This window comes from Fimicolochytrium jonesii (genome assembly GCF_025526975.1).
Source record: "Fimicolochytrium jonesii strain JEL569 chromosome Unknown EV422scaffold_14, whole genome shotgun sequence".
Classification (NCBI taxonomy): Eukaryota; Fungi; Chytridiomycota; class Chytridiomycetes; order Spizellomycetales; family Powellomycetaceae; genus Fimicolochytrium; species Fimicolochytrium jonesii.
In genome coordinates, this window is record NW_026515681.1 from 232,909 (window position 1) to 259,994 (window position 27,086).

Sequence of the window (27,086 nt, forward strand, 5' to 3'; positions counted from 1 at the left end):
TCCTTCAAAGTCTGCGTGGGGCACTTATTTCGGTTTTGTCAACAAAGGCGATGGTCGCAGCAACGTCCGCGGGCACGAATGTGACCGCCCCCGGCCAACACAACCCTCTGAAGTTTTATGGCAACTATTACGGGCACATTCTGTCCGATCTGGAAGCTCTGCACCGACATGTCGGCGAAAAGAGCGGCGATCGGGGCCTCATCTTCCTAGCAGGCGACTCGTCGCTGGACAACAAGCACTGGCTGTTTGTCGGGGACAAGACCAACCCAGGCCAATTGACGAACGATAAGGTCACAGCTGATGCACCCCCTCCTTACAAAGAGTTCTTCCAACCGCCGCGGTGTGTTCAGGATGTTGCTTACTGGCTTACCCGCAAGGCGGCATCTGTGAGGGAAGGAAAAAGTAAAGTGGGGCCATACGCAGCCATCAATTCCGCGTTGGAGGCATCTACCCTCGCCGACCGGGACAAGCATCTAACAGACCATGACACTTTCGTCCGCGACCACATTGCTTCCAACGACATTCTCGTCGTGTCCGTCGCCGCCAACGACATTGCCCTTCGACCCACGCGTGCCACAGTCTCCGCCCTAGGCACCGTCCTCTCCCTTCCAGATTCCAGCATAAAAGCCGCCACAGCAAGCACACCCGGCATCGACTACTTCGTCGACATGTTCAACCACAAGATCGCATCCTACATAGCCAAACTCACCGCCAAACAAAAACCCAAATCAGTCCTAGTCTGTATGATCTACTTTCCCGACGAAACCGTGACGGACAGTTGGGCCAACGGCGCGCTGGCGATGCTGGGATACAATGACCGGCCGGGGAAGCTGCAGATGGTTATTGAAAAGGTGTATGAGCTCGCCACGTGTAAGGTTGATATACCCGGCACGAAAGTCGTGCCCGTGCCGTTATTTAGGGCGTTGGATGGGAGGGTTACGGGGGATTATGAGATGAGGGTTGAGCCGAGTGTTGTGGGGGGGAGCAAGATTGCGGACTTGATTTGGGAGGTGATTGAGGGACAGGGGAAGGGGTCGCATATTTGACTTGAAACGGATGTACGACCGGGTTTCTCGATTATTCTGGGTGATTGGTTGACACTGGTGGTTTTGGCAATACTGTATATGTAGCCTCGCTTCTCTGGATCTGGATCTGTATCTAGTGCATCAAATCGGTTGCGGTAGTAAGTGAGGACAGCCCGTCTTCTTTACCTTTCTACAACTGTGCATACATAAGGCCTGCAAGTATGGGTGTGAAGGACGACGGTGAGCGGAGAATCGTGAGATCTCGGTGTTCCCCATTCCTCCTCTGCTTCCCCACGCTTGGCGGTCCCCACGTCTTGTTCCCACAAAGAGTATAAATAGCGTAGTCCATTGCGTTCCCCTTGTTGCTCTCCAGCAGATCAACAAAAGTCATCCCCTCTTGCATATAACTTAGAGAGGGGCCACGCTCAGGCCACGCTCGCGCGCGCCTTTGGTGCCCTGGGCCGCCGCGGGAGACCGAGATCCTTCTCACAATTGCGCACACTTGCACCTCCATAACGGTGCGCTTCGCCGCGGACCAAAACGGTGCGGGACCTGGTCTTACCGAGTTCGTAGCGGCCGAAGGGTCGTGGGAAAAAGGGTACCTGGGAAAATGCGAAGACGTTGGCGGCAGGAGGCTAACGACGTTGTGGAAGCACGGAACGGAGCACGGGCAGGACGGACGGAACGTGGGCAGGCTCTCCGGGGCTGTCTGAACGCTTGGTGGATGCTACCATGTGAATGCTCGATAATGTATTCCAAAGCGTCTATCAAGCTTCTAGCTGCATGAAGACAAAAGGAAGCCGCTACGAACTCCGACATACTTTCTCTCACAGTGTGCATATCACGGGACTAGAGAACTACAGCATTTCGGCATTGACAGCACACAATCAGTACAAAAAGGAAACGAGAGGTTGCGCGCTGGTTCTGCTATCGAATGAAGTACAAAAGCGATCTGGTCACGGCCCCCTGCGGTGCTAAACATGTCTTTCTGCGTCCTTGGCCAGTTGACTGGTTCCACTATTAAGCGGTGCCCTCTTAGAGGCGGCCTGGGACATCGAACCAGCACCGCGCTTTGGGCCTGCTAAATTCTTGTTGCTCTCGATCGCTTTGGCGAATCTGAAATGATAGGAGTTTTGTGAGGACTATGAGGGTCGCGGGAAGTGGGTGGAACACGCCCTTACTTGGATAGCATTTGGGCGAAAGTTTCCTCCATTGAAGCTAGCTCCATGATGATGGATGTGCGCTGCAGTGTCCACGACTCAAAGCGCTTTTCGGTATGCGACGCAAAAGTTAGGAGACGTCTTGGATTTTGCGAAAACGCAAACTTCCCTGATGAAGCCCATACCTGAAATCAAATTTTGTAGCCTACCAAAACGCACGCATCCGTTGAACATTGAAATGCCAATGGAGTTACAAGAAATGAAGCGATCCGAGCTCACCTGCCCCATGACTCGATCCAATTTCTTCAAAGGTAAGGTGAACATATAGCTTATGACCGCTGCAAGTAGGAGCATCACGGAAGATATGGCGGCAATGGAAGCTACGGCGGACTTCCTGCTCTTCCGCATGGCATCCAGGAGATCCTCTGCAAATCACGGAAGGTGTGATTGAGCAGCAAGAATATGAGTACTTTTGCACCTCCGGACATCATAACGTGAATTTGGAATCGATTTTACTTTCGGGAATGACGAGAATGGTGACCAACTTGAGCCCGTACGGATCCTCGATCACCAGAAGCTCCAGCATGGCGCGTCCTTGCTCAGAAGTCTCGAAACTGCCCGGTGAAACTACCCGGCACATTGGCAAAGCTACTATGAATGCGCAGAACCTCGGTGCTCGCCTCCTGCCGTTCCCATCGCGAATTCAAATCAGTGAAAAGTCAGGCTGGGAGCCGCGGTTGAAGCCATGGGAAGAATGTGTCTGTTTTCTTCAGACTCACCCGCAGAACAAGGTTGTCAGAAGCTGTGGCCTCGACTGTGCCAGTCTTCGTGGGGTTCAGTTGCATACCGGGGCGATTCCCAGCGACACTAAAGGAACGACGCTCCTTTGAGTGGTTTAACATCCTGTCCGACAACTCCAGTCATCTCCTTCGCCCATAGTAGTACATACACTTTTCCAGAAGGATATTCCCTGATGCATATGGATTTGAATCGCAGTATACTCTCAGCGAAAGGGTTCCATTGCTTTTTGTGGCCCGGCAATGACTTACAGAAGAGCGATAATGGTATTTTCTGTGACGAACAAGTTCTGCAGATATGAATCGATGGCCTTCACGTTGTAGACTCCTTGATACAGCAAGTCAAATGGTGTTGCTAAGCTTGGCGGGTTGAACAACCTTTGAGAAAGGAACGTAGGGGTCAACACCGTTGCTCACGTCTGCTCAGCATTAAGGGTGAGTGGTGTCTCCCTTCCCGGGCTCTTTATCTACCATTCATGTCTGTAGCAGCTGATCATCGTTTTCACCGTTCCTGCTATGGGAAAAGTGATAGCTTGTGCGTTCCAAGTTGTGGTAAGGACTGCGTCGGACAGCCCCTTTTTGCTGAAGCTGCTCGGTCCCATCGGTTGAAAGGTCACAGTACGATTGATCCCAACTCCCTCGCGCACGTAAGCGCCCGGGTAGTTCTGCACGTGGGTCGCATTGTAGTCCGCTTGTCGGGTGGCACGCTCCCCACTGGGAGCCACTTGATAGTTCAAGTTTGCACAAGGCCGCTTTATTAGAGGAGGACGAGCGATCTATGTGGGACTTTCACGCCCCAGGTAGTACACACACGTGCGGAACTTACCGAAGACACGATCGGCCTCCAATGCGTTCTTGACGACAGCGAAGCCCTATGCAGGAGAGATATGAGTTACCGAATCACCGCTGTGATGGTGTGTCTTTCGGCGATGGACATCATGTCTGGAAAAAGCCTGAGAACCGCATCGATAGGCATCAATCATTTCTTGCCTCCTTTGAACATCGTACAAAGAACAGCAGATGGGGAGGTAATACACGGACGGTGGACTCGGGCTCACCACACGTACCTGTCGCGAAAGTCCCATAATGCCGCGTTGCGGTCTGAACTGAAAGCAGCCGCGAAATCCTTTATCGAAAGTGAATTGCTGATGTCTGTCGGCAAAGAAGTGGTGTGCACCGGACAGTTGAGCAAAATGAAGCAGAGCTATGTCGTGATGTAAGCCGTTACCGTTGATCGCTTGAGGGCATCTCCCAGTCAAGCTAATGACTGATGATGTTGATGGAGGTGATCAGACATCAACTTATTAGGAGCAGATATCAGCCTGCGGCCCAAAACCTACCTTGATTGCGTACTTCATCGATAATCCGATAACGCAACACGCCGGTGACTTTATACGACGACCAAATGAAAAGGGTGTTGTTACAATGCCCAGTAAACCATATCTCATGGCCGGCTTCCCGCAAAAGTCACCTTCGGCAATAGAATCATCTGCGCCCTTGAAAGACAGCACTCCAAGCGGGATGGAAATTGAGCCCGCTATAATGATAGTGCAAAGCAAAAGCACCACGGCCAAAGGGACTCTGGTGCGGTGCAGACGGGATGAAGCTGAGGCGACGGCGCCGGTCTGATCACTAGAAGGGGTGTCTCGGCTTGCGCCTTCCATTATGCGAGGCTGTTGTTAGTGTCTTTCTGGGGAAGGTTACCGAGGCCCCAACTGTGTGTCCACCGGGGTTTCAACGGGAATCGCTTACCTAAGGCCATTGACAGGCCGGCGCGTGTGCTTTCTGCCTACAATCAACCCCGTCATAAAGAACCAGCGCGCTTTCGGATAATGAGCCCAGTCCCCGTAATGAAGCGCACAGCCACCGGAGCCACGGAGCCGCGCAGAGGGAGGGGAAATTGAACGTGGCGCGCGGCTTTCATGCCACCTCCCAATTTCCGACGGGAACCGATACGTGTGAGGGAAGTGTCAATCGCACGTCGCTCTGGTAACTCCCTCCCTCCCCCACGGTCCCTTCATACTACCTACTACCATCCGGGCCTCCATGTCCATGTGGACAAGCGGTGGACAGGAATCTGATGAGATGCTTCCAGTCCAAATCGGTCAAGGCTGACCGCTCTTTATAAAACAATTCCACCAAACGTCTTCTCTCCTCGTCTTCTCGTCGACATTTCCTCTCTTCTCGTCGACACCTCAAATAACCGCTGGCAATGCTTCCCGCCAACGTCAAAAAGGATAACAACGAACTGCAGGATTCCGACCATACTCTTCACGTCCATGACGTTGTAACTGTGCCGCACTCGGCCGAGAGTGCGTTCGGCAAAGACTCGATCTTCAACGGCAAAGGCACAACGAAGGAGGACAGCGACCCCAAGGTTTCGTACTTCCAACTTTATCGCTTTGCATCCCCGTTCGATTGGCTCTGTGTCATCATCGGATCCCTCTGCGCCATCGCGAACGGCGTCGGCCAGCCCCTCGTTGCGCTATTGATGGGGGACGTCATCAACTCTATCAATGGGTCCGCTCAAGCAGATGCCGTCGATGCAATACGCACCATCGTTATCAAATTTACCGTCGTCGGTGCGATCAGTTTTGTCGTGGCCTATGGTTCGATGTGTCTGTTCACCCTCTCGGCTGAAAATCAGACGAAACGAATCCGTGAGAAATACCTCCGTGCGATTCTGCGGCAGGACATGTCGTGGCACGACACCGGGAAAAACAGCGAGTCGCTCAATTCACGTTTGAGTGCTGACACACAATTGATCTTCGATGGGTTGGCAGATAAGGTCGGACTTGTCCTTACCAGCGTCGCTATGTTTGTAGCTGGCTTTGTGATTGCATTCACCCATGGTTGGCGGATGTCGTTGGTTCTCTTGACGGCTGTTCCTCTGATGGCTGGTATGTAGTTCTCCATTATCTTGGGAGGGCGAGTTCCGGTGATGTGGCTTGACGCTGACATTCCCTTTCTTCGCTAACGGCATCAGTTACTGGAGCCATTATGATGAGGATCACCACGTCAAACACAGCCGACGGACAGGACGCTTACGCCAAAGCTGGAGGTGTAGCTGAGCAAGCCATCGCATCCATCCGGACGATCTTCGCCTTCAACGGTCAACACCGGGAGCTCCGCCGATTCGACACGGTCCTCGCCGAAGCATACAAATCCGGTGTGCGCAAGTCATGGGCAACTGGGCTCGGTATGGGTTGCTTCATGTTGATCTTGTTCCTGAGCTACTCGCTTGCGTTCTGGTACGGATCCAAACAAGTGCGCGATGGTTACATGGCATCGGGCGACGTCCTGACCGTCCTGTTTGGGACGGTCATTGGTGCCTTCTCATTGGGCAATGTGGGACCCAACATCGCGAATTTCGCCAAGGCTCAAGCAGCTGCCTACACGATCTTCAAGACCATTGACCGCATACCCCCAATTGACTCCTTCGACCCCGCCGGCCTCAAGCCGAAGAACTTAAGCGGCCACATTGTCGTTGAAGACGTCAGCTTTGCGTATTCAAGCCGGCCCGATATTCCTGTCTTGAACCTCATGAACATGGAAGTCCGTCCAGGGCAGTGCGTGGCCTTGGTCGGTCACTCTGGAAGTGGTAAAAGCACGATCATCAGCCTCCTCGAACGGTTTTACGATCCGAGCAATGGTGCTATCACTATCGATGGGTTTGATATCAAGACCTTGAATGTGCGACATCTCCGAGACCTTATCGGAATCGTCTCGCAGGAGCCGGTGTTGTTCAATGCTACCATCAAACAAAACATACAGTACGGGACTCGGGAAGAGCAGACGCCGCCAACGGACAAGGATATTGAAGAGGCATGTCGCATGGCGAATGCGCACGATTTTATTTCGAAGCTACCCAACGGCTACAATACAATGGTCGGAGAGAAGGGCGCCCTCCTCTCCGGTGGGGAGCGGCAACGGATCGGTAAGTCGCTATGCAATCTTTCCCCTCTTTGGCATCGTTGAGTGGTGAATTAACCCGCTATTTCTTCCTGACAGCCATCGCTCGGGCCTTGATCAAGAAGCCAGCAATACTTCTCTTGGATGAGGCGACCTCAGCTCTGGATACCGAGTCGGAGCGCATGGTGCAAGGTCGGGACCCAATAGTCATCTCTCTATAATAATGTGCTATACGCGTTTTCTGCATGGGTCTAATTCATCACACTCCTCATGCCATTCCCGCTACAGCTGCCCTGGACAACGCCACCGCCGGCCGTTCAACCATCGTTATCGCCCACCGTCTCTCGACGATAATGAAGGCAGATCGAATCTACGTCATGGACAAAGGAGTGGTCGTGGAGTCGGGAACACACGAAGACCTTATGAAGCGCGGGAGCGTCTACACAGCCCTTGTTGCCAAGCAACAACTCAAAACGGGTGGGGTGGATGTAGGACTCGATGTCCCTCGGACGTCCACTCTCCAGACGACAAGCACAGGTTCTGGCAGTACACATCAGACTGGCGACAAGCCGGACGGCTCATTCCGACGGAACCTGCCTCAGCATTCCGGAACAACAGTAGAAGGCGCTACCGTCATCAGCATTTCGGAAGATCAGGAAACCTCTATGGCACGAGAGAAGAAGGAAGCTGCGAGGAAGCTCAAATTGGCAAAGGCACCCATCGGGCGCACGCTCAAGTACCTCCGAGAAGACATCGCACTATGTCTTCTGGGCGTCTTCTTTGCTATCATTCAAGGCGGTCTGTTCCCGACTTTCGCAAAGGTGTTCGGGCAAGCCATCGCGCTTCTCTCCAGCTTCGACACGGTCGGGGATGAGTTCATCCCCAAGGCCAACCACTACGCCTTGATCTTCCTGCTCATTGCTGTCGTCGGCTTCATTGGTTTCGGCGCCGGACTGACCATTTTCCTGATCGTTGGCGAGCGCATGACCCGTCGAATGCGGCACCTGAGCTTTAGGGCCATCCTCAGTCAAGAAATTGGATTCTTTGATCTTCCGGAGAACTCCACGGGCGCTTTGGCGAGTCGATTGGCGACCGACGCTCAGCAGATGCTTGATATGGTCAGCCAGGTGATTCTGACCACTGTTTCGTCGCTTGCGACCATCGCGATCGGCCTAGGTTTGGCATTCGCCGCAACATGGCAGATGACGCTGATCATCCTTGCTGCCATTCCGGTCATTGGGTTGGGGCAGTACCTCGAACTGGCGTCGTTGACGGGCTTCGGTGAGAAGACGCGCAAGGCGTATGAGAAGTCGGGGCAGGTGGCTGGGGAGGCCATTGCGCACATCCGCACCGTTGCCTCACTTGCGAAAGAGGACATATTTGAGAGGCGCTACATTGAAGTCACAAAGGAACCGCACAGATACGCTTTGCACAAAGCACTCTTTGCCAGCTTCGGTTTTGCGCTTTCACAGGGCGTTGCGTTTTGGGCCTACAGCATTGGCTTCTACGGGGGCTACCGGCTCGTCGAGAACAGCATAATTACATGGGGGCAGATGTTTGAGTGCATGTTTGCAGTCGTTTTCACGGCGATCAGTCTCGGGCACATCACCGCGGAGTTGCCAAAATACGCGAAAGGGAAGCAGTCCGCAATCAACATATACGAGCTCTTCGATAAACAAACGTTCATTGACGCCGACCAGGACGGCGTCAAATTTGAGGCCGTCAACGGGTATGCAGGGCTCGACAAGGTCAACTTTCATTACCCGACTCGCCAAGACGTTAGCGTGTTCACAGACGTGGATGTAGATGTCCAACCGTCGCAGATGGTTGCGCTGGTGGGACCATCGGGCTGTGGCAAATCGACCGTCATCGCGCTGTTAGAGCGCTGGTATGATGTGATTGGCGGCCAGGCTACGCTGGAAAAATACGATATTCGAAACTTGCAGCTCCACAACGCTCGTAAACACATGGCGCTCGTGGGACAGGAGCCAGTGCTGTTCGACATGTCCGTCAAGGACAATATCCTCTACGGGGTTCCTGATGGCGAGAAGGGCTCCATGGAGGAGGTCGAGGCCGCTGCCAAACTTTCCAACATTCACGACTTTGTGATGTCCTTACCCGACGGGTATGACACGAGCGTTGGCCAACTTGGGAGCCAAATCAGCGGGGGCCAAAGGCAACGAATCGCCATAGCACGCGCTCTGATACGTCAACCCCGGCTCTTGCTGCTCGATGAGGCCACATCGGCGTTAGACTCCGAGTCGGAGAAATTAGTCCAAGAGGCTCTGGACAAGGCCCGCCACGGTCGCACCACGATCGTAATTGCGCACCGCCTTTCAACCATTCAAGATGCGGATATGATTTTGGTTGTCAAGGACGGGCGAGTCATTGAGTCCGGGCGACATTATGAGTTGGTCGGTCTGGGCGGCGTGTATGCGGCGTTGTGTCTGAAGCAGGATTTAGCGGTGCCCAGCGAGTAGATTCGAAGACTATGTCCACGCGGATGTACAGTAATTCCCTTGGATATGCGCAGTTTGTTATTTTGACTGTGGTCTGATTTTGTTTGCGCATATACACTGCATTGTTCCTTAAATAACGAGACTTGTCCGAATGACAACACAACTGTCAACGCAACTGTCAAGATGCGCATTTGCGACGCCGGCGCATGCTTAGTAAGCATACTCCGCAGCTTTGCACATGATTGGAGGCGGTGCTTCGAAGTTACAATGCTATTGCATCCACCTACTAATTTGGTTTTTCTCAAGCTAGGTCCCTTTAACCGTCGTTCTTTCGCAATGTCCACCTCGGCGACCTCTCACCCTCTCACGGCTGCTAACGAATGGGCTGCTAACCCTAATGGCACAACATTGCATGGGCAGATGATAGGGCAACCTTTACCGAAAATTGTGAGAGGAATGGTGAGGCCTCCGAAAGAGCACCGATGTTGAAGGTGGTACAGCCGCTGCTACATGAAACGAGCAGAGGAAGTCTCATCATAACATCTCCCACTGGCGTCAACATGCGGGAGGCTTCCCTCGGTGCTTTTGCATGCACCGCGTCATATGCCATACATTGACAGCATTGACAGTGCTGGTCAACTGCTGTCAATCAGAGTTTGCCGCCGAGGTCCTTCGTGGGAGTGCTGGTGGTTATCGCCTTCGTCCTTTGACCTGCTGCCATCTTTCTTGTAGGCGAGGAACTGCTGGGAGCTGCGACAGTCATCGGTAACTAGCGCTCATGGACACGCGCACACGTTGAGGAAAACGGAAAAAGCGGGAAGGGTTGCCATGGAGAAAACCCCCTGGGGGGTGAGAGGAGTCCACATGGACAAATGAATAACAGAGTAAGAAATGTTATTGTATATGCTTTGCATTATTCATTTCAGAAATCCCGCACGACCCAAATCCTTTAAGGGAAAGAAAACTAATCATACCGCAACTAGCTAGCGGGACGACAGATATGGAAACGGAAGAGAACGAACGAGCTTTCCATCTTTTCACTTGAACTGCGCCTTGTTGACCTTGACAAACTCCTCAAAGGAGATTGGATCTGTTCCAACGATCTGTTTGTAACCCGGCAAAGTGTTGGCTGTCTCGTAACTCTCGTCGAAGCCCGCTTCCATAAGTTCCACCACTGCAGAGAAATGAAATAAGCCCAAGCGAAAGGGAGAAAACAGAGCGAAACACCTCATGCGCTGCCAGACTTACTGGCATCCGCGGTAAATTTGCTCATTCCCATGGTCTGCACGGCCGCTTCGGCAATGGTCGAGCCAGGGAGCGTAACAACAGCCACATCCTTTCCCAAACTTGTTGTCATGACCTCGGCAATATTCTCATTTGACAGAACCTGAGGATGGTAGAGGTTGAACGTCGCGGTCTTCCCGGTCTTGGGAATTGGACCGAGAAGCAGAGCCGCTGCGGCTCGTCCAATGTCGGATGCTGCGATGTATGGGATGTCACGGGATTTGGAGGATGCGTAGATTCCTCCGGTTTGGGTGAGGAAGTTGTCCATGAACCACGAGGCCCGAAGGATGCTAAGGGCATAGTCGTAATGTCGATAAATGTTTTCCGCCACGCCGTGCGCGCGGATAATCTTCAGATTGCTCGTGGGGTTGGCGTCAATGCTAGACAAATAGACTACATGTTTGACGTCGGCGACGTGAGCGGCCTGCGGGCAGGGATTTCAGTGATGAGTATGATGATGCAGATGGTAAAAAGCGACAAGATAGCAGATGACGAGAATGGCGGAAGAGTTCCCGTCTCTTACCTGCGCTGCCACAGCATCCAACAAGATTTGTTCCTCGCAAATGGGCGGCGTCATGGCATACAACGCCTCAACACCTTTCAACGCCTTCGTCACAGCATCCAAATCTTTGAAATCGGCAATCTGCACAAACTCCACATCTTCAACTGGGAAGAGTTTGCGAGCCTTGTCCACGTTTCGCACGAGCGCTCGCACTCGGATGGCAGCATCGCCGGTACTGGGTTTCTTGTTGGGGGCTAGGAGCGAACGCAAGACTGCTGATCCAGTTGTTCCGGTAGACCCGAGAACGCCGATCAGTTTAGGGGTAGAGGATGTGGTTGGAACGACCATGACAGGCAGATATGCGACTTCACTTCTTGTATGTTGTATGTAGTCAGATGAATATAGGGAATGCGACAGAAGGGGGGGAGCATTCCCTCAAGCAGAGCGGAACGGCGATGGGGAAACTACACATCGTGGTCAAACATCCTGCACCCAAGTGCCCAACTGCAGACGGGTGAAGCACAAGCACCGGCACTAGCACAACATCAAGCACCCCGCTGAAGCAGGGTTTTGTGACTTTTCTATGATACCATATTACAAAGCGGGCCGCACTTGAAGCGGGCAAACTACGAAGGAGCGAGGTAGGGCATGTCGTATCTAGGTTAGGTGACGGTTTAGGACATTGAGGTTTGGAGCCTTGAGTCGACGCAAAGCGGGCCGCACTTACATCGTGGAAGGAGCGAGGAGGTAGGGCATGCCGGATCTAGATCTAGGTTGGGTGACGGTTTAGGACATTGAGGTTGGGAGCCTTGAGTCGTGGAGACTTTAATGCCGCCGGCCATCAGCGAGAGCGGGGTGAAACGCGGATGGGACCCGCTTCCGCGTCCCTGCGCCAAGCGAACTTGTTACAAATCCGACGGCAGCAGCATATCGAGCTGCACTACGATCAGTCTATCACCGAATCCCACAGCGGATGGGAATTGCTAAAGCCCCTGTCAACCGCGGGGGCCCGTTCAAGTTCCAAGTTGCTATGTATCTAACCCTGAACCTGGGACGTCAATCTGTACCCATGCCCCAATACTATTGCGCACACTCTCCGTCTACTCTTGGCTAGGCCCGGCCGCAAATGTATCGCCGACGGTGAGGGGATGCCAGCAGCGGCTCCACCTGAAGGCGATGGGCAGCTGGCCTCTGAATGAAAAGACGTGAATCATTTCCGTGATGGTGCGTGCGTGAGCTCGTTCGGCCCGCGCCTGGTCCCTGATTAGATATCTGCATCTCAGGTAACTGATGTTTCGCAGCCTTGAAGGTGCTACATTTCAAACCACCACTGGCGGAGTCCGGCGGAGGATTCCGTGGGGGGAACGACAGGGGGCAAAAGCCTCGTCAGGCGTGTGCAAGCCAGGTGCAAGAAAGTTACAGTAGTTATGTAGGATTGAAGCAGACCATACGACCCCGAAGATGATAAAAACAACGCCAGGCCCCAGGCCCCTGGCAATTAACCAAACCCATCGACTCGATAGGCTCACAGGTGTTATCAACGTTCAACATGCAGGGAGCCACGGAGACAGAGGTCCGCAGAATTGTACGGGACAATTACGCCCAGGTCCCCAAAACGGCCGACCGTGAGGGCAGCACACGAGTTGCCCAGGCCTTTGGGTACAGCCTCGAGGAACTGACAGCAATTCCAGTGGAAAGCAACATGGGATTGTCCTGTGGGAACCCCACTGCAGTGGCCAATCTCAAGGAGGCGAGCATCGCGGCGGACGCGTAAGATGATCTAGGAGCGCCCAAGCTGTCCACTTGACTGACCCTCGGTTTTCCCTCCGGTGCGCGTAGGGTGAAACGGTAGTCGATCTCGGCTCTGGGGGAGGTCTCGATGTCTTCTTGGCGGCAAAGGCAGTCGGGGCCACCGGAAAGGCTATTGGAATCGACATGACATTTGTAACAAGAGTGCTCTCTGTTCTGAACGATACAATCCTTTACCCTTCCTGATTACTCGCGTATTTGCAGGAGATGATTGACCTCGCCCGCCGCAACGCCAGTAAGGCACAGGTCAGGAACGTTGAGTTTTATCTCGGCGAGATTGAGCACATGCCAATTGAAAGCAACACGACCGACTGTGTCATCAGCAACTGCGTGATCAACTTGGTTAGCAACCATCTGATTTGCAGTCCAGAATATTACCGCACCTTGCAACTGACTACGCAATGCAGTGTCCCAACAAAGACGTTGCGCTTCGAGAGATATACCGCATCCTCAAGCCCGGTGGCCGTCTTGCGATTTCTGACATTGCGCTGAAGCAGGAGGTCCCCCCTGCGCTTCAAGACAACCTGAGTGCGTATGTGGGATGTGTGACTGGCGCGATCCAGATCAAGGAATACAAGGCGTTATTACACGGAGCCGGTTTCCAAGGTTGGTTCTGAAGAGGCTTCTTGCTGATTCGAAGCTTCCCTTGGCTAAACTTCGGTCTGCCTCAGATGTTGTCATCGTCGATTCCAACGCCGACTTAAGCGTCTACACGTTTGCAGACAACGGCTGCTGCGGTTCGGGGGCTAGTTGCGGGCCTGCAGTACCTGCGGAAGTGGTTCCTGACGCCAAGGCTGAAGCCGACGGTGATGAACCTTGCGGCTGCGGTCCTACGTGCTGCGACGGTTCCCACCCGGACACTGAAGCATCTTGTTGCGCCTCTTCGTGCTGCGGTAAGGACGAGAAGAAGGGTGCTTCTGCGCCTGCCAAGTCCTGTTTGAAGGATTGGGATGTGAACGCTTTTGCAGGTATGCACGCCTTGATTTGATATCGTCAATCTATCACGAGGTTATTATCTCGGATAGCTTCTGTCAAGGTCTTCGCTACCAAACCGTCCAGTTGGGACACGCACATCGAGTTCTCGACGGAGTGCTGTTCATCTTAGACGGAGTGCCGCAAGAGATACTGTCCTTTGATTTCCAATTTGGCAGAGTTATGGGCTTGAATGTAACATGAATCTAACCCGCTCTTGTACTGTACTGTAAGTAGGTGGCCAGATATCTGGTTACGACGGGGTTTGCGCCCTGTTTGCGCCCTGTTTGTGGAATGATGTGTCCTTGGGGCGTCGTGCCCAGACTTTTGCCCACCTACTGTACTGTATGATAGCGAAATATGATGGTTCTTCCTCTGGTTAGCGATGAGCTGCGGGATCAAATTTTCTGGAGATGCGTAGGGGACCCGCTTGTCTTTGGCGCCGCCCAACCCGGGAAGCCTCGGGTTCTTGATTAGAGTGAGACCATAGACCATTCCTTCAGAAGAAGTGCAGCGACCGTCCGCAACACACGGGGCCGCAAGCCCCAGTACGCTCCTGGGGTCTTTCCCGATCAGTGCTGCATATTGGCTCACAAATTGTTGAATCTGCGTTGGCGAACATGAAAGGCTAGAAATCCAAAGTCGGCTTGCTAGCGCATAACCAGGTCCAGCAGCATAAATCAACAGATCAACAGTCATCAACAAGCATCAAGATCAACGCTAATGAGATGGCCACCCTTTATTTAGGCTTTCGCTGGACGCCACGAGACGAGCTCAGACATGATGGAAACTGTCAAAATTCCCTAAACCATCCATGTCCAGTATGGAAGATTCCCTTCTAACATATGGGTCGATGCCAAAAGCTGCGAAGGAGACGTACAATCTACCTCAAGAATGCTGGTCTCGCCGACATCTTGCACAGCCGCAGCATTCTGAAAAGCACGGGGACGGTATTTCTGTCCGTTTCCCGCAAACTTCCTACGCTCTGTCGGCAATCGGGGTCGTCCAAATAACAAAATAGTTGCACCCCTGATTTCTGATGATGCACATATAATGATAATCGTGAAATAATATGGTACAGTGGTATCCTAACGTGTCGTTCAGCAACGACTGGATAGAATAAATAAATCTACGCACTACCTGAGGATGACAGAGTACTGAAGATTACGCCCTCCGGTCTGTGAAGCCGCCTCTACTTGTGCTTCTTGTTACCCTTTTTGACCCCGCTTCCCGAAGCGCCAGCCCCGGAAGAGTTCGGCCCACTGCTTGATCCTTTTCCGGTGTTGACCGATCCGCCGGTTTGTGTGGCTTTGATGATGTTTTTGAACTGACCGGCGACTTTGGCGGCTTTGCGTCTGTGAGAAAGAAGTATTGTGAGCACAGCTGCCAGGGAAAATGAAGACCAGATAATGTTGCGAGACTTACTTCTTTCCACCAACGACCTTGCTCGTCAACGGAATGTACGCGAACGGATCGGGGCCGCCACTCTTCTTGACATCTCCCTTGGCCCTCTTCGCCTTGAACTGCCGTCCAAGCATCTTCTCCACCTCGCCCTTATCCAGACCCACATCCTTCCGCTTGTTCCTACCCTGTCCCCATCCGAGACCGGATGCGGTAGCACCCCGGTTTTCCTCGGCTTCGGGGTCAGCGTCGCCGCGCTTACGTTTTGCTGATTCGTTGGGTCGGAGGAACTTGACGCGGCCGTCGGCGGTCCGTGTGAAGGCTACTTCGGAGTGGAGCGCGGCCTTGTAGTGGTCCTCCCTGTCCTGTGTCACTTCCATTGCGTCCAGTGCGGCGGTAGCACCGGCCACGCCTTCGCCTTCATCGTCGGAGTCGTTGATCATCAGGCGCCCGTCCTCGTTGCTCTGGAAATCTGACTGTGCGCTACCGTTCGCGCCGGCTCGCTTGCCTTTCCGTGGAGCGCTGGTCACGCGCGAGACAATACGAGCGTCCAAGAAATCAGCGACATCGTCTTCACCACCCTCTCGAATCCTGGTGCTGCTCGGCGCAGCAGACTTCCCTTTTGACCTTTGCAGGGCGTCTTTGAACCGATCGGGGATGTACTTCTCATCGTCATCATCGTCCGAGTCTTCCGCATCTGTTTCGAGCTCACTCTCACTACCATAGAGCGCATCTTCGAATTGCTTGCGGGCTCCGCCTGCAGCTGCACCCTTGCCAGCCAACAACGCGGCCTTGCTGGCCTCCCCATCGCTGTCATTCTCTTCTCCAGCCTCCAGCTGCTTGGCAATCCGCTTCTTCTTCTTCTCGCGCTCTCTCCTCTTCTTGATGTTGACCAGAAGCTTCTTATCGCCTTCAGGTACAAATCCTTCGATGGCCTCGTAACTGAACCGCCTCACTAGCCTCTCAAAGATGTGTCGTACTTTCGCCTTGAAGTGGGACTTGTGATTCCGGGAGTGGGTCAAAATCGCAACAACAATGTTCTCCAGCTCGTCCTCCAAAACCTCCTGCCTCAAACACACGATAACAACCTTCATAAACCCGAGGGCAGCCTTGATGACTTCCCGATTTGTCGTGTTCATGACAAAGTTGATCGTAGACACGAGCTCCCTGACGAAACGTTCGTCCATGAGAGGGCCGAACTCGAAGACAAGACGGGACAAGGCGGCAATAGAGGCACTCTGCATCGTCGAGGTTTCACCAGCCAAACCGGCGATGACCATAGTGAAGAACTCGGACAGGTTGATCTTCTTCGCTGGGTCTTCGTCGACTTCGCCTTCCGTGTCCATCCTCCCTTCCGATGTCGGATCGCCGACGCCGCCGTCTTCAAGCATCTTGTTGCCCATTGCAACGAGACACTCGTAAGCAGCATTACGTGCCTTCTCGCTAGCTTCCTTTGTGGCGAGCATGACTTCCGACAAGGAGATGGGAATGAATTGCAGAAGCAAAGCTTTCTCCGTAAGCGGGATGGCGTTGCAGATCCATTGAAGGAGTTGAATACGAGCATTCTTCGCGCCAGAGGAAGCTTTCGACAGAACCTCCGGGTCCAGAACACGTTCGATCAGTTCCTCCAAGCCAAGTAACGCGCGGGGAAGCTTGGGAACGACCTGGTTGAGGCACTTATACGTGCGCTTCTGCATAGTAGGATCCGACTCGCGCAATTGACCGGTCAGGACCTTGTAGAACAGGAGAAGCGGGGAATCAGCGGGGAGAGCGGCATCCCCAGATTTCGAGCGGTTCTTGACCTCGGGGAGGAAAGGTAGCAGGATAAGGAGCAGGTCCAAAATGGCGTAGTCGCGCAACCTCTCTAGTTGCACAGCTGGTGATACTTTCGTTGCCTGCTCTGTTTGTTGCTCCTGGTGAGACTGCGACTGCAGTAATGTAGTGACAAGGTTCAAGAAGTAGCTGGTGACCGCCTTCTCTTCCGCAATCAGTAAAAGAGCGCCGATCGTCCGGGCGTAGCGCTGCGTCTCCCGTTCATGTAGGGCTTGTAGTTGTTGACCTTTCGCTTTCGAAGTTTGGAGCAGATCCGGGTTGACAGTCGTGTAGTTGTTGCAAATGACGCTGAGGAAGCGGTTGGCGTACTCCATCAATCGCGCGATGCCATCGGTGGCGAGTTTCAGTTCAGCAGCATTGTCGGCCGAGAGGCTGACGACTTCCTCGTATCCTTCAATCAGGCATACGATTGCATCGCACACGGTGGGCCTGAAATCGGGATTAGACGGCAGGTTGGCATACGCCTCGGTAGGTTGCGCCTGCAGAATCTTTCCGAAGAACGGCGCCACAACCGAAAATGACGAGTGTACATCGGACGGCACGGTTGAGCAGATAGCCGGAACCATAGCCCAGATCTGAGCCCCAAGCGTTTCGTACAGCTTAGCTTCCACTTCGCGCTTGGCCGTCCATGACGCACCACTCTTCTCCAGCAATCGTTGTGCGAGCGGTAGGAGCGTCGTTCCGAGGAACCGAAGAGAGTGTGGGCCGTAACGGGTCTTGTTGGAACGCTTAGGTAAGGGGCGGTTGAGGGCCTCCACGAAGGTGGCAAGTAGGTATGGTCTCCGCGTGGCGTTGGATGTGGAATCGACCTCAATGTTCAGAGGGATCCACTCAACAAACGTCTCGAGGCCGATAGCCTGAACAGCCGCGTGCAATGACACTTCCAACTCCTCCTTGTAAGGGAAGCTTCCTCCATACGCACGATCGTCACGGAAAGCGATGATATTGACAAGGGTCGTCTTCATGACGGTAGGTTTACGCGAGCCTACAGAGTCGAACAGAGCCTCGGCGAGGCGAAGAATGCCGCCCCAAGCGGCGCGATATCGGATATCCGTGAGTCCCGAGTTGACCACGTACAGGAGGGTCAGCAACTGCGAGTCGGTCGTATCGGCTACCGGTTTGACACCCTGAACGACTGGTGCCACAATCATCGAGTCGGTGATACAATTCCTGAACATGTCCGCGAACACATCCGCGGCCTTCGCGAGGATAACGGGCTTTGTTGACTGTTGCCCTAGGACCTTTTCGAAGAGTGTGGAGAACGTACCGACGAGAAGCTCGGGGTAGTCTTGGAGTGCATACTGCCACTCCTCGGACGACAACGTGGTGGCTTTTGTGTTCTCTACGTCGTTCACGAGTTCCGCTAGTTTGCGGAATCCACGTCCGATCAAAGCCAGCCAGGTCGGGATGAGGGTAGCATCGTTTTGGTATGGCCGGATCTCCAGCAACGCGCGGATGACAGAATCCAATAGCTCCACGTCAAGTTCAGGGAAGATGCCGTCTTTATCTGCGTCGGCGCCGAAAAGTGCGTCCAAAACGGAGAAGATCCATTGAGTAAGAACCGTGTTGCCCGTACCGGAGGACCGTACCGGAAGTCTCAGCAGCTTCTCGCACAGCTCATGAAGCTTTCCACTGGTGCGACCGTGTCCACCCTGCAGCGCTAGAGAGGGGATTACGGCCTTGAGGAACACCAAAACGTGCAAAACGTTCTGTTCAGACTCCTTCCTATCGTTGGCGGACCCAGTGCCTTCGACGGATTGTGTGTACTCTTCAAGCCCTCGAACGGCGAATTCGATTATTGTCAGCGTCGCGGGGTGGTGAACGCTGGGCGGCGGAGGGTGCGCCAATAGTCTCCTGATGGCCTCGTGCGCCCTACGCCTTACTTTGGGCCGTCCGTCGACCGACATAATCAACAGGACCTGCATTAACTTCCGGCAATTCACATCGCTCGTCCAGCGCTGACTATCCTGAGCAGCAAGTAAGAACTCAAAGCATGCTAAAACAGCCCTCACAAGAGGCTGGTCTTCCTGGTACATTTCAAGTATTACTCCAACGGTTTTCGCAATGTCTTCAAACTTAAGCTTCAGAATGGCGGAAGGAACTCGAGGGAAAACGATGGCCAGCAGGTAGGTAGCTGCAGCCACTAACCCTTGGGCTTCTGGTACAGCTTCTCCGCCAGTGGCTTGCTGAGACAGAATAGTCATGAGGGCTCCAAAGTACGCAAGCGGCGTCAGTTGTTCTCCTTGCTCCGTGATTGTCTCCTCCACAGCGGCAAGAATCAGAGCCGCCTGCTTCTGGTTGTCCAGTCCACTGTTCGTTTGCGTCCGAATCTTGACAAAGAGGTCGTTCGAGGCGAAGGTGAGGTCCCTCCCGGCCGAGTCGGGCACCAGGCCTCCCAGTGCTTCGGGCGAGGCCATTTCGAACGTGGCTTGCCGGAAAGTCGGGGTAGGCTTGCCCGCGGAGAGGTCCTAAAGACTCGTTTAGGAGTTTCGCAATGATAACCTCCCTTGCTGTCGCTTTCGGGGAGGAGAAAACACTCCAAGCGCTTTCTACGTATTTGTGGAGTAAAGACCAAATGCACCTTGTGAGGTCAATGGCGAGAAAATCAGGGCTCGTTTGACGAACAGGAAAAATGGGAACGAGGCAAAGAACTCAAAACGCGTGAAGAACGACGCCGGATCACGTGACATGCCCTTTTTATGTCATCCGCGTTCAAGCAAACTCCGGCGGGCTGGGCGAAAGCATGACCTGAACTCCCCTTCGGCTCCCTGATGAACAATAGGAGAAAGCGCGGTTTGGGGGAAGCTACTTCTCATTAGAACATCGGAGATGGAGGGCTGAGGGTTGCGCTTTGAATCAACGGACCTATCCAATCTCGGAGGGGTTGAATTGTATTGCGTTCAAGCGAAATTGAGGTCCGTTGATTCCGCGCATTCCATGGGTAGAAACGTGACGCCTCACAAACAAGCTCAGGCTGAAGCGGACTTCGGAGCCTATGATTTGCGACCCTTCGTGATATCCGTTCGTATAAGGCGTAGGATGTGTATCGGTCGCCCACACAGCTTTTGAACTTAGTCTTTCCGCAGTGATCCCCAGCAGTACCCCATCAAGCACGAGAGCCATGTCAACGTCCGTTGCTCAACAGCCCGATTTGGGGTCGCAGGTGCTTGCCAAGACACATTACGGCAGCCGTCTCAAGGACGCCTTGATTCGGGATCGTGAGGTCAAGGAACAGAAACTAGGCGCCCAGCGCAAGCTCGGGAGGTTCAATGACGAAGAAGGTGGGGGACGGAGATCTCGTTCATGAAATGACTTGCCACTGTCCGATCGACTTCTCAATCAATTTAACTTTCACAGTCACCGTTTTTGAAGCAAACGTCAAGGAAGCTAGGCTGCTCTATGAGCAGCAACTTGAGGAGCGGCGCCATGCGGAGGAACGTCAGCGGGAAGCTGCTGCAGACATCCTGGCATCTGAAGCGCGGAAGAAGGATTTGATCGGTTTAGGTGCGTCCGGATACATCATTTGAAATCATCCAAGTCGTCACGGCTAACAACGCATATTCTCATCTCTACGCGCTATTAGCATCTCGCATCCAAGCGTTCAAGATCCAGGTGATGAATCAAAACCAAGCCCGCGAACGCGAATTGGACTTCCGCGCGGCCACGAAGCAGAAGCGTGAGGCATTCACTCAACGGGTGAAAGTCATCGAGCAAGCGCAAGCTGCCGAGCGTCAGGAGCTTGTCGACGCGCAGGAGCGTATCGCTAGGAACTTGAAGATCATTCATGCTCTCGAGATGCGGGAAATGTCGGAGAAAGATATTGCCAAGAAGAAGACGGAGTATCAGCTGGAATATGAGCAATTGAAAATGAGGCAGCAGAAGGAGGCTGAGCAGTTGAGGGAGCTGCAGGTACACTACAGGGCATTATTTCCTGGAGCTTGACCCGCCGCTTTAGACCTTGGGCTCACTATGCCTCCCCACTAGTTACTCAAAGTCCGCCACATGTCCGAGCAAATGGATCTGGAGCTACTCAGTTCGGCCGAGATCGAAGAAATGATCGGGGAACACAAAGATCGTGAAGACCTATACCTGGCGAGAAAGTACATCGAGAAAGCCGCCGAATCCACCAAACTCGATCGTCAGCAGGCCCAGCTCAAAGCGCTGCAACTCAAAGAAGAGCAGAAGCTCGTGCAAGGGCAGTTGCTCCATTCGCAGGTCCGCCAGCGCAAGATGCTCGAGCGGACTCAAAAAAGCTCGGCGAGGTTGCGTGAACGAGCGGCGTTGGACGATGCCATGTCGACGATGGGGGAAGCCATCAACGGGGTTAAACACCGTGCGAGCGAGTTTGACGGGAGTGAGATGCAATCCTCCGCCATCGAGTCGTCGGACATGGACCCTTCCGAAGCCTCAAGCAATGTGGGCGATGTTGAGGCCGCCACTGGGGGGGAAGGCTCAACTCAAGCGGAGGACATGGAGAAGCGCCGCAAGCAGCGTACGGCCGGCGATGCCGCCACGGAGCTCAAAGAAGCGTTTGCCAAGGGCATGCAGCGTCTCCGAGCCCTTGACATAGACCAAAAGAAAGGTCTTGATCAGCTGCGCCAGCAACACAAAGACCAGGTCCACCAACGTATCCGCGAGAGCAAGCGCAAACAGACTCAGTTGCTGAAAGACCAGGAAGATGAAGTCAGGAGTATCCGCACCGAGCATGCACAGGACATGCAGGAGCTGTGTGAGCTCATCCTCCAGTCTCAGGAACTGCAACGTGCTCAACGCCAGGTGGACTTCCAAGGCAAGACCGACACCTCTAGCTCGATTGTCGAGAACATCATGCCGGCCGAGTTCATGCAGGCCATTAGGGAGGGATCGCGACCCGCCCCAGTGACCTACGAGAACGCGGTAGTGGTCCGCACCGCAATCGCCGACTACAACTCGTTGAAGCCGGCACAAAGCGTCACGCTTTTGCAGCGCATGTACGGAGCATTCGAGGAAGTCCTGAAGGAGTTCCCGGGTGCCGTGAAGGTCGCGAGCGTTGGCGACATGTACGAGATCTGCGTCGGCCTTACGCATAAGAACGCTGATGATAACGCACCAGATGTCGCTGCCACCGCCCTCGACCTCGCCACCCGCTTAGCCTCTAGCTTTTCCGCTCTGTACGTGTCGGATTTGAACATCCCCGCCGGGAAGGTATCGTTGAAGATCGGAGTCGATCGCGGTGTCGTGAAGGCCGGTCTATTGGGCAGCAGAGTCCCGCAGTTTGTCGTGCATGGTGTACCGGTCGAGCGCGCGAAACAGCTGTCGCAGGCGGCGGAACCGGGCCACATCTTGCTTGCGAAGGATTTGAAGGATAGGATGGACCAGCGCTACAAATTTGAGAAGTTTGGAAATGGAGATCTCTTCCGCTTGGTGCCTCCATCTCACTAGTGCTCTGTGTTTGAATGTTTGAATGAGGAGCAGCTGGCCCACCCCTCATGGAACCATGTATTCGCTTCATTACGCTTGTAGCGCTCTGTATTTTGTTGCATCAGAATCACGAAATTCTTAAATGATCGACCTTTCCTCTTGTTCTACCATCCGTGGCATAGATCTTGTTGCTTCTGACACTCGGGACCTTGGTCTATGTAGGATACTTGTGAACAAGCTGTCCCCGCTGGAGGAGTTTCGGGACGCGTTGTGACAGCACACGGTTGTCACGTTTGACAGCGTAGGTGAAATGCTGGTCCACCCCTTTCCGATGTCGATGGCCGTCGCTCCGGCAAGCCCACACCACTTGTCCACTCCACGCTGTGCACCATGCAGGTAAGTGGGTCAACGGTAGGTACCTTCTTGTGCATACATACGGCGAAAATGTGTATATAAAACCCACATTTTCCAGCGTCTTCCGACCGGGTCAACACCTCGTCTCGTCTCTGTAGCGTTTCTGGAGCCCTTCATTGCACCTCACTTCTAAGCGAATCTCCAAAACACAGCGCTCCCAACATCTTTCGCTACAGATATCCAGTCATGGTAGCAGCAGTCCTGCAATCCCGCACCCTCGTGCGAGCCAAAGCACCCTTAGCCCCGTTCGCCAACACATCCGTCCCGCTCTCACCTATGGACGTCGCAGTGGGCCGGTATTCATTCCCTCTGCTCTACATCTTCGCAGCGCCTGATGCGCCGCACGAGGCCTTCCAGCACGAGAAGCTCCGGGAAACGCTCAGCGATACCCTATCTGTATATCCCCATCTGGCCGGACGCGTCGACCCTGAAACCGACGAAAACCGGGGAACGGTGAATGTGCGATGCAACAACGCAGGGGCCGAGTTCGTTCCCGCGACGTGTGACGGCAGCCTCGCCGATTTCGCGCCGTCAGCGACTGATTCGGGGGCTAGAGTCAACTCGTCGGACATGGCACAGCTACCCACCGGCCTGATGCCCCAGTCGTCAAACCCCCAAGCGCCGGCACGCGAGCAGCCCTTATTGATCGTCCAATGCACGGTCTTCAAATGCGGCGGGCTGGCCATCGCTCTGAACATCAACCACCGGATGCTGGACGGGGAGGGCGGGTTCAACTTTGTAGAAGCGTGGGGCGCCGCGTACAGAGGGGTCAGTGTCCCAGTTCCATCGCACGACCGGCACCTCCTCTTTTCGCGGGGTGGGGTAGCCACGTTCCCGCACGCAGAGTACAAGAACGCTGCATCCCCACCGTCTCCACCGTTCCCTGACCCGATCCCCAAGACGAAAGCCAAACTGTTCCACTTTTCCGCTGTCGAACTAGGGAAATTGAAGTCCGATGCATTGGGGATGGAGAAGCTGGAGACCGTGGAGCCCGCGCCGTACGTCTCGACCATCGACGTGCTGACCGCTCTCCTCGTCGTCTTGCTATCCCGCGCGCGTAAAGCCGCCGGAGTCGATTTCTCCAGCAGTAGCATCCATCTGAACACAGGCATCAACGCCCGCCGGCGGCTTGTGCCGGAGCTTCCGGGTCGATACGCTGGGAACGCCATCTTCAACGCGCGATCATCGCATCCGGCCACCGATGTTCTGGATGGGCAGTACCCAGCAGCAGTGGCGTTGGCGGCGCACAGGATCCGGAAGGCGGTGCTGCAGATGACGGATGCGTACCTCCGGTCGGCGGTGGAGTACGTTGCTGCTACGGAGCCCGACCCGTCGGCAGTGACGTTGGCGGTGGACTACTTTTTTGGGAAGGTGAGTTCGACGCACTTCTTGAACGGATGAGTACGTGGGGTTCGCTTTACTGATATTGCCGCATTGCTTAGGATTTCCTGATGCCCAGCTGGGCCAACCTAGGCCTTCTCGACCCCGATTTCGGGTCCGGACAAGCGGTGTACGCCGGGCCGCCCAATTTCTCCGTGGCCGACGGTTTCGTCGTCGTTTTGAACTCCGCGCGATGGGCTCGCTCTGAAAAGGGCCTTTCCTGCTATGTGTCGATGGAGGAGACGGCCATGACATCTTTCGAAGAGGCATTAGGACAATGGCGAACGCAGATTTTATAGGGCATATTTGGAGATGGAGAGTTTCTAGATTCCCCCACTCTTCTTATCTATGTACGCCGTATAGTATGTACATATGGGAGGCAGCAAACTCCACATCTACGAATCCACATTTACTAGACTACAATTATCACTGTTCACTTCTTATGTGTGTCTGGAGATAGCTTATTCTGATGCAAAGGATGCGTTGAAGCAAGACCGGGTATATATATATACCGCAACCCCCGCCAAAGCCATCATTCCCTCGGACTTCGGGTCCGTTTCCCCAGCTCGACAACGTCCTCCTCGTCCATCGCGTCCGGTGAGACAACGTCCGCCTTGCTCGCTCTCCAAATCCTTAGCACCTCCTCTATCCGTCCCATATACACGGCAACTGTCTCCTCGGGCTCCTCAACAACGATATCCTTCAAAAACTGGCGTTCGTCGTCGTCGGCGGGTCGGGTGTCTTTGAATTCCCACTCGTCGCCCTTTCTAACCACCGCGCGATAGCCGATGGCACTCAGTCGGTTTGTCGCTTTTTCAAACTTTCCCACGCCCAACTGATGAAACAGCGGGCTAGGCGGGCACGGCAGCCCCGTTTGTGCGGCCTTGCGTGTATATGCCACATGGTCGTCCAGGACGCGCATGAGCACGTTCATCGTCAACTCGCGAACATGGCCGAAAAACATCCGGCACATCACCAGCCGTTTCGCGACATGCCAGCGCGCTCCGTAATACGCGCAGATTCGGGGTAACATCGTGTGGAGGTTATCCGGTGTGGCATCTTCCCATCTGCGCCCTGCGTCAGCGTCCGAGTCCAGAACTCGCATGGCGATGTAGCTGCGGAGGTGGCCAGGATCGTACAGGGTGTGGGGTCCTGCTCTTGTTGCTGGCCCGTCTTCGGGGGTCATCATCCCCTCCAGCTCCTTCTGATTCCGCTCCGCCCAGGCATGGGCCGTGTGATTCAACATGTGCCACGAGTTGACCTCGGGATTGTTCTCCATCCACTGAGGGCAGCCTAAGAACTTGAAAGTCCCTTCTACCACGCATTGCTTGGTCGCTTGGATAAGCGCCCATGTAGGAGCCGGGAGGTCGTCGATGCAGAGGCGGGTCGCCGGGGAAGAGGAATGGTTCTCGTCCCAGAGGTGCCAGACAGCCACTTTGGATTTTACGTTGCCGAGCCTCTTGTGGCTCAATGAACAAGTCGCTCGTCCCTCAACGAACATTTCAAGTGGCCGCCAGCGGCCTGCTCGAAACTTTCCGCCAGCTCCACAGTCCGAGCAAAGAGCGTACTTATTGAGACAAGCTTTGCAGTTAAGCTCGATCGCACAGCTCGCTGCAATCCATGCTTCGCGTTTACCTCCCCCATCATCGTCAGTCGTCCGCCTGAACCCCCCAGCAGCACAAACATTCTTGCAGATATCGCAACGCGCCGGTGCATCGCGGGGTTCGAACTGAGCATGCCGCTTCTTTTGCATCACCTGTCGCTGAGTCTTCTTGTCATCCCACGCGGTGCCTTGGGCGCATCGTTTGCATGCATAGTCCTGGACGTGCCGATTCGCAATGTCCGCGGCGGCGTACAGGTGTGCAACTCCGAGACTCTCGCCACAGACGCGACATGCGATCTCCACCTTCTTCGCGCGGCACTTTGTGGATTGTGCGCCAACGCCACGTTTTCTCCACATTGAACTTGAAGATTGATGCGTCGCTGATGCCAGCTTTCGATTTGTAGTGCCGCTGGTCGTCTGCATCCGAACATCATTCGCAGGATCCGCACAAGGATCGAACGAACTAGCGCCGTCGGAAAGTAACGAATCCAGTGAGTCGGCAGACGCCGTCGGAAGGCTGCCACCCGCACCAAAGGGACTCAATTCGGCAAATGAATAAGGCGACGTCGCCAGAGACTCGCCGTCCACAAACTCGCCAGCGGAAACAAACGAAGGCCAAGCGAGCCCGCCATCCAAGTTGTCGGCCGGCTGCAACAAGCTGTCCAGCGCCTTCCAGCCGGCGAGAGTGGTATCCTCTGCCCCGACGTGTGGGAGCCCACAGGGATCAGAGGCCCATTGTTCCGGCTGCCCCGCCGAGAAGTTCAACGTCTCCAACCCCTGGTTTACAAGTGACACTCCGTCTCCCTCGAATGGATATAGCTGCTGCGGGTGACCAAGTCCACATGCCGCTCCGGTCTGGGATTGCTGCTGCTGCTGCTGTTGTTGCTGATGAGCAAGTTCAAGTTCAATCCTCTTCAGCTCTTTCTCTTCCTGCAACAGCCTGATGACGAGCTCCAGCCTCTCGTTCGACGGGTTGCTTCCTAGAAGCTCGGTAAGCCGGGACATGGCTAGGGTGAGAATTGGCCCAGGAAAGGCCCGTGCCCGCAAAAAAGGGACGAGCGAAGTGGGAAGCAAGGTGCTGCTGTCGGTGGGTGAGACACAACCGCCCTGTATATGTATTTGTATATGCACACTG

The 27,086-nt window shown here is 54.3% G+C and overlaps 8 protein-coding genes across 8 annotated transcripts; 5 read left to right on the plus strand and 3 right to left on the minus strand.

Annotated features, from left to right (window-relative positions):
- Positions 1 to 50: 50 nt before the first annotated feature.
- EV422DRAFT_568095 (uncharacterized protein) lies at positions 51 to 1,046 on the plus strand (the record flags this gene model as incomplete). Its single annotated transcript, XM_053072611.1, has 1 exon — positions 51 to 1,046. The coding sequence occupies one exon, from the start codon at positions 51 to 53 to the stop codon at positions 1,044 to 1,046; it is 996 nt and encodes a 331-aa protein (XP_052924915.1).
- A 3,879-nt stretch (positions 1,047 to 4,925) lies between these two features.
- EV422DRAFT_531814 (P-loop containing nucleoside triphosphate hydrolase protein) lies at positions 4,926 to 9,527 on the plus strand. Its single transcript, XM_053070486.1, has 4 exons — positions 4,926 to 5,882; positions 5,969 to 6,919; positions 6,994 to 7,086; positions 7,183 to 9,527. Exons 1-4 carry the CDS (start codon positions 5,195 to 5,197, stop codon positions 9,372 to 9,374), a joined length of 3,924 nt encoding a protein of 1,307 aa, XP_052924916.1. The 5' UTR covers positions 4,926 to 5,194; the 3' UTR covers positions 9,375 to 9,527.
- Positions 9,528 to 10,230: 703 nt separating this feature from the next.
- On the minus strand, positions 10,231 to 11,695 carry EV422DRAFT_80597 (uncharacterized protein). The gene is made up of 3 exons (XM_053074411.1): positions 11,161 to 11,695; positions 10,602 to 11,061; positions 10,231 to 10,527 (listed from the first exon to the last, which is right to left on the minus strand). Exons 1-3 carry the CDS (start codon positions 11,485 to 11,487, stop codon positions 10,391 to 10,393), a joined length of 924 nt encoding a protein of 307 aa, XP_052924917.1. The 5' UTR covers positions 11,488 to 11,695; the 3' UTR covers positions 10,231 to 10,390.
- Positions 11,696 to 12,465: 770 nt separating this feature from the next.
- Positions 12,466 to 14,298, plus strand: EV422DRAFT_531825 (methyltransferase type 11). The gene is made up of 6 exons (XM_053070487.1): positions 12,466 to 12,568; positions 12,663 to 12,889; positions 12,979 to 13,083; positions 13,153 to 13,290; positions 13,356 to 13,554; positions 13,620 to 14,298. Exons 2-6 carry the CDS (start codon positions 12,689 to 12,691, stop codon positions 13,934 to 13,936), a joined length of 960 nt encoding a protein of 319 aa, XP_052924918.1. The 5' UTR covers positions 12,466 to 12,568; positions 12,663 to 12,688; the 3' UTR covers positions 13,937 to 14,298.
- Positions 14,299 to 14,948: 650 nt separating this feature from the next.
- Positions 14,949 to 19,763, minus strand: EV422DRAFT_531831 (armadillo-type protein). Its single transcript, XM_053070488.1, has 2 exons — positions 15,346 to 19,763; positions 14,949 to 15,275 (listed from the first exon to the last, which is right to left on the minus strand). Exons 1-2 carry the CDS (start codon positions 19,569 to 19,571, stop codon positions 15,113 to 15,115), a joined length of 4,389 nt encoding a protein of 1,462 aa, XP_052924919.1. The 5' UTR covers positions 19,572 to 19,763; the 3' UTR covers positions 14,949 to 15,112.
- A 171-nt stretch (positions 19,764 to 19,934) lies between these two features.
- On the plus strand, positions 19,935 to 22,863 carry EV422DRAFT_80691 (uncharacterized protein). The gene is made up of 4 exons (XM_053074415.1): positions 19,935 to 20,435; positions 20,512 to 20,658; positions 20,738 to 21,063; positions 21,139 to 22,863. Exons 1-4 carry the CDS (start codon positions 20,276 to 20,278, stop codon positions 22,573 to 22,575), a joined length of 2,070 nt encoding a protein of 689 aa, XP_052924920.1. The 5' UTR covers positions 19,935 to 20,275; the 3' UTR covers positions 22,576 to 22,863.
- EV422DRAFT_80687 (transferase) lies at positions 22,724 to 24,764 on the plus strand. Its single transcript, XM_053074414.1, has 2 exons — positions 22,724 to 24,339; positions 24,411 to 24,764. The coding sequence occupies exons 1-2, from the start codon at positions 23,155 to 23,157 to the stop codon at positions 24,645 to 24,647; spliced, it is 1,422 nt and encodes a 473-aa protein (XP_052924921.1). The 5' UTR covers positions 22,724 to 23,154; the 3' UTR covers positions 24,648 to 24,764.
- EV422DRAFT_80681 (uncharacterized protein) lies at positions 24,625 to 27,083 on the minus strand. Its single transcript, XM_053074413.1, has one exon. The coding sequence runs from the start codon at positions 26,954 to 26,956 to the stop codon at positions 24,881 to 24,883; it is 2,076 nt and encodes a 691-aa protein (XP_052924922.1). The 5' UTR covers positions 26,957 to 27,083; the 3' UTR covers positions 24,625 to 24,880.
- Positions 27,084 to 27,086: the final 3 nt, after the last annotated feature.

Excerpts from the sequence above, each read along its gene's own strand:
- EV422DRAFT_531814 (XM_053070486.1), top strand. The coding sequence starts at position 5,195 with ATGCTTCCCGCCAACGTCAAAAAGGATAACAACGAACTGCAGGATTCC. Across the intron at positions 5,883-5,968 it reads GGCTGTTCCTCTGATGGCTG|TTACTGGAGCCATTATGATG; the intron begins GTATGTAGTTCT and ends TAACGGCATCAG. Across the intron at positions 6,920-6,993 it reads TGGGGAGCGGCAACGGATCG|CCATCGCTCGGGCCTTGATC; the intron begins GTAAGTCGCTAT and ends TCTTCCTGACAG.
- EV422DRAFT_80597 (XM_053074411.1), bottom strand. The coding sequence starts at position 11,487 with ATGGTCGTTCCAACCACATCCTCTACCCCTAAACTGATCGGCGTTCTC. Across the intron at positions 11,062-11,160 it reads TGGATGCTGTGGCAGCGCAG|GCCGCTCACGTCGCCGACGT; the intron begins GTAAGAGACGGG and ends CCCTGCCCGCAG. Across the intron at positions 10,528-10,601 it reads CAAATTTACCGCGGATGCCA|TGGTGGAACTTATGGAAGCG; the intron begins GTAAGTCTGGCA and ends ATTTCTCTGCAG.
- EV422DRAFT_531825 (XM_053070487.1), top strand. The coding sequence starts at position 12,689 with ATGCAGGGAGCCACGGAGACAGAGGTCCGCAGAATTGTACGGGACAAT. Across the intron at positions 13,084-13,152 it reads TTGGAATCGACATGACATTT|GAGATGATTGACCTCGCCCG; the intron begins GTAACAAGAGTG and ends GCGTATTTGCAG. Across the intron at positions 13,555-13,619 it reads ACACGGAGCCGGTTTCCAAG|ATGTTGTCATCGTCGATTCC; the intron begins GTTGGTTCTGAA and ends GGTCTGCCTCAG.
- EV422DRAFT_531831 (XM_053070488.1), bottom strand. The coding sequence starts at position 19,571 with ATGGCCTCGCCCGAAGCACTGGGAGGCCTGGTGCCCGACTCGGCCGGG. Across the intron at positions 15,276-15,345 it reads AAGGTCGTTGGTGGAAAGAA|ACGCAAAGCCGCCAAAGTCG; the intron begins GTAAGTCTCGCA and ends TCTTTCTCACAG.
- EV422DRAFT_80691 (XM_053074415.1), top strand. The coding sequence starts at position 20,276 with ATGTCAACGTCCGTTGCTCAACAGCCCGATTTGGGGTCGCAGGTGCTT. Across the intron at positions 20,436-20,511 it reads GAGGTTCAATGACGAAGAAG|TCACCGTTTTTGAAGCAAAC; the intron begins GTGGGGGACGGA and ends TAACTTTCACAG. Across the intron at positions 21,064-21,138 it reads AGCAGTTGAGGGAGCTGCAG|TTACTCAAAGTCCGCCACAT; the intron begins GTACACTACAGG and ends CCTCCCCACTAG.
- EV422DRAFT_80687 (XM_053074414.1), top strand. The coding sequence starts at position 23,155 with ATGGTAGCAGCAGTCCTGCAATCCCGCACCCTCGTGCGAGCCAAAGCA. Across the intron at positions 24,340-24,410 it reads TGGACTACTTTTTTGGGAAG|GATTTCCTGATGCCCAGCTG; the intron begins GTGAGTTCGACG and ends CGCATTGCTTAG.
- EV422DRAFT_80681 (XM_053074413.1), bottom strand. The coding sequence starts at position 26,956 with ATGTCCCGGCTTACCGAGCTTCTAGGAAGCAACCCGTCGAACGAGAGG.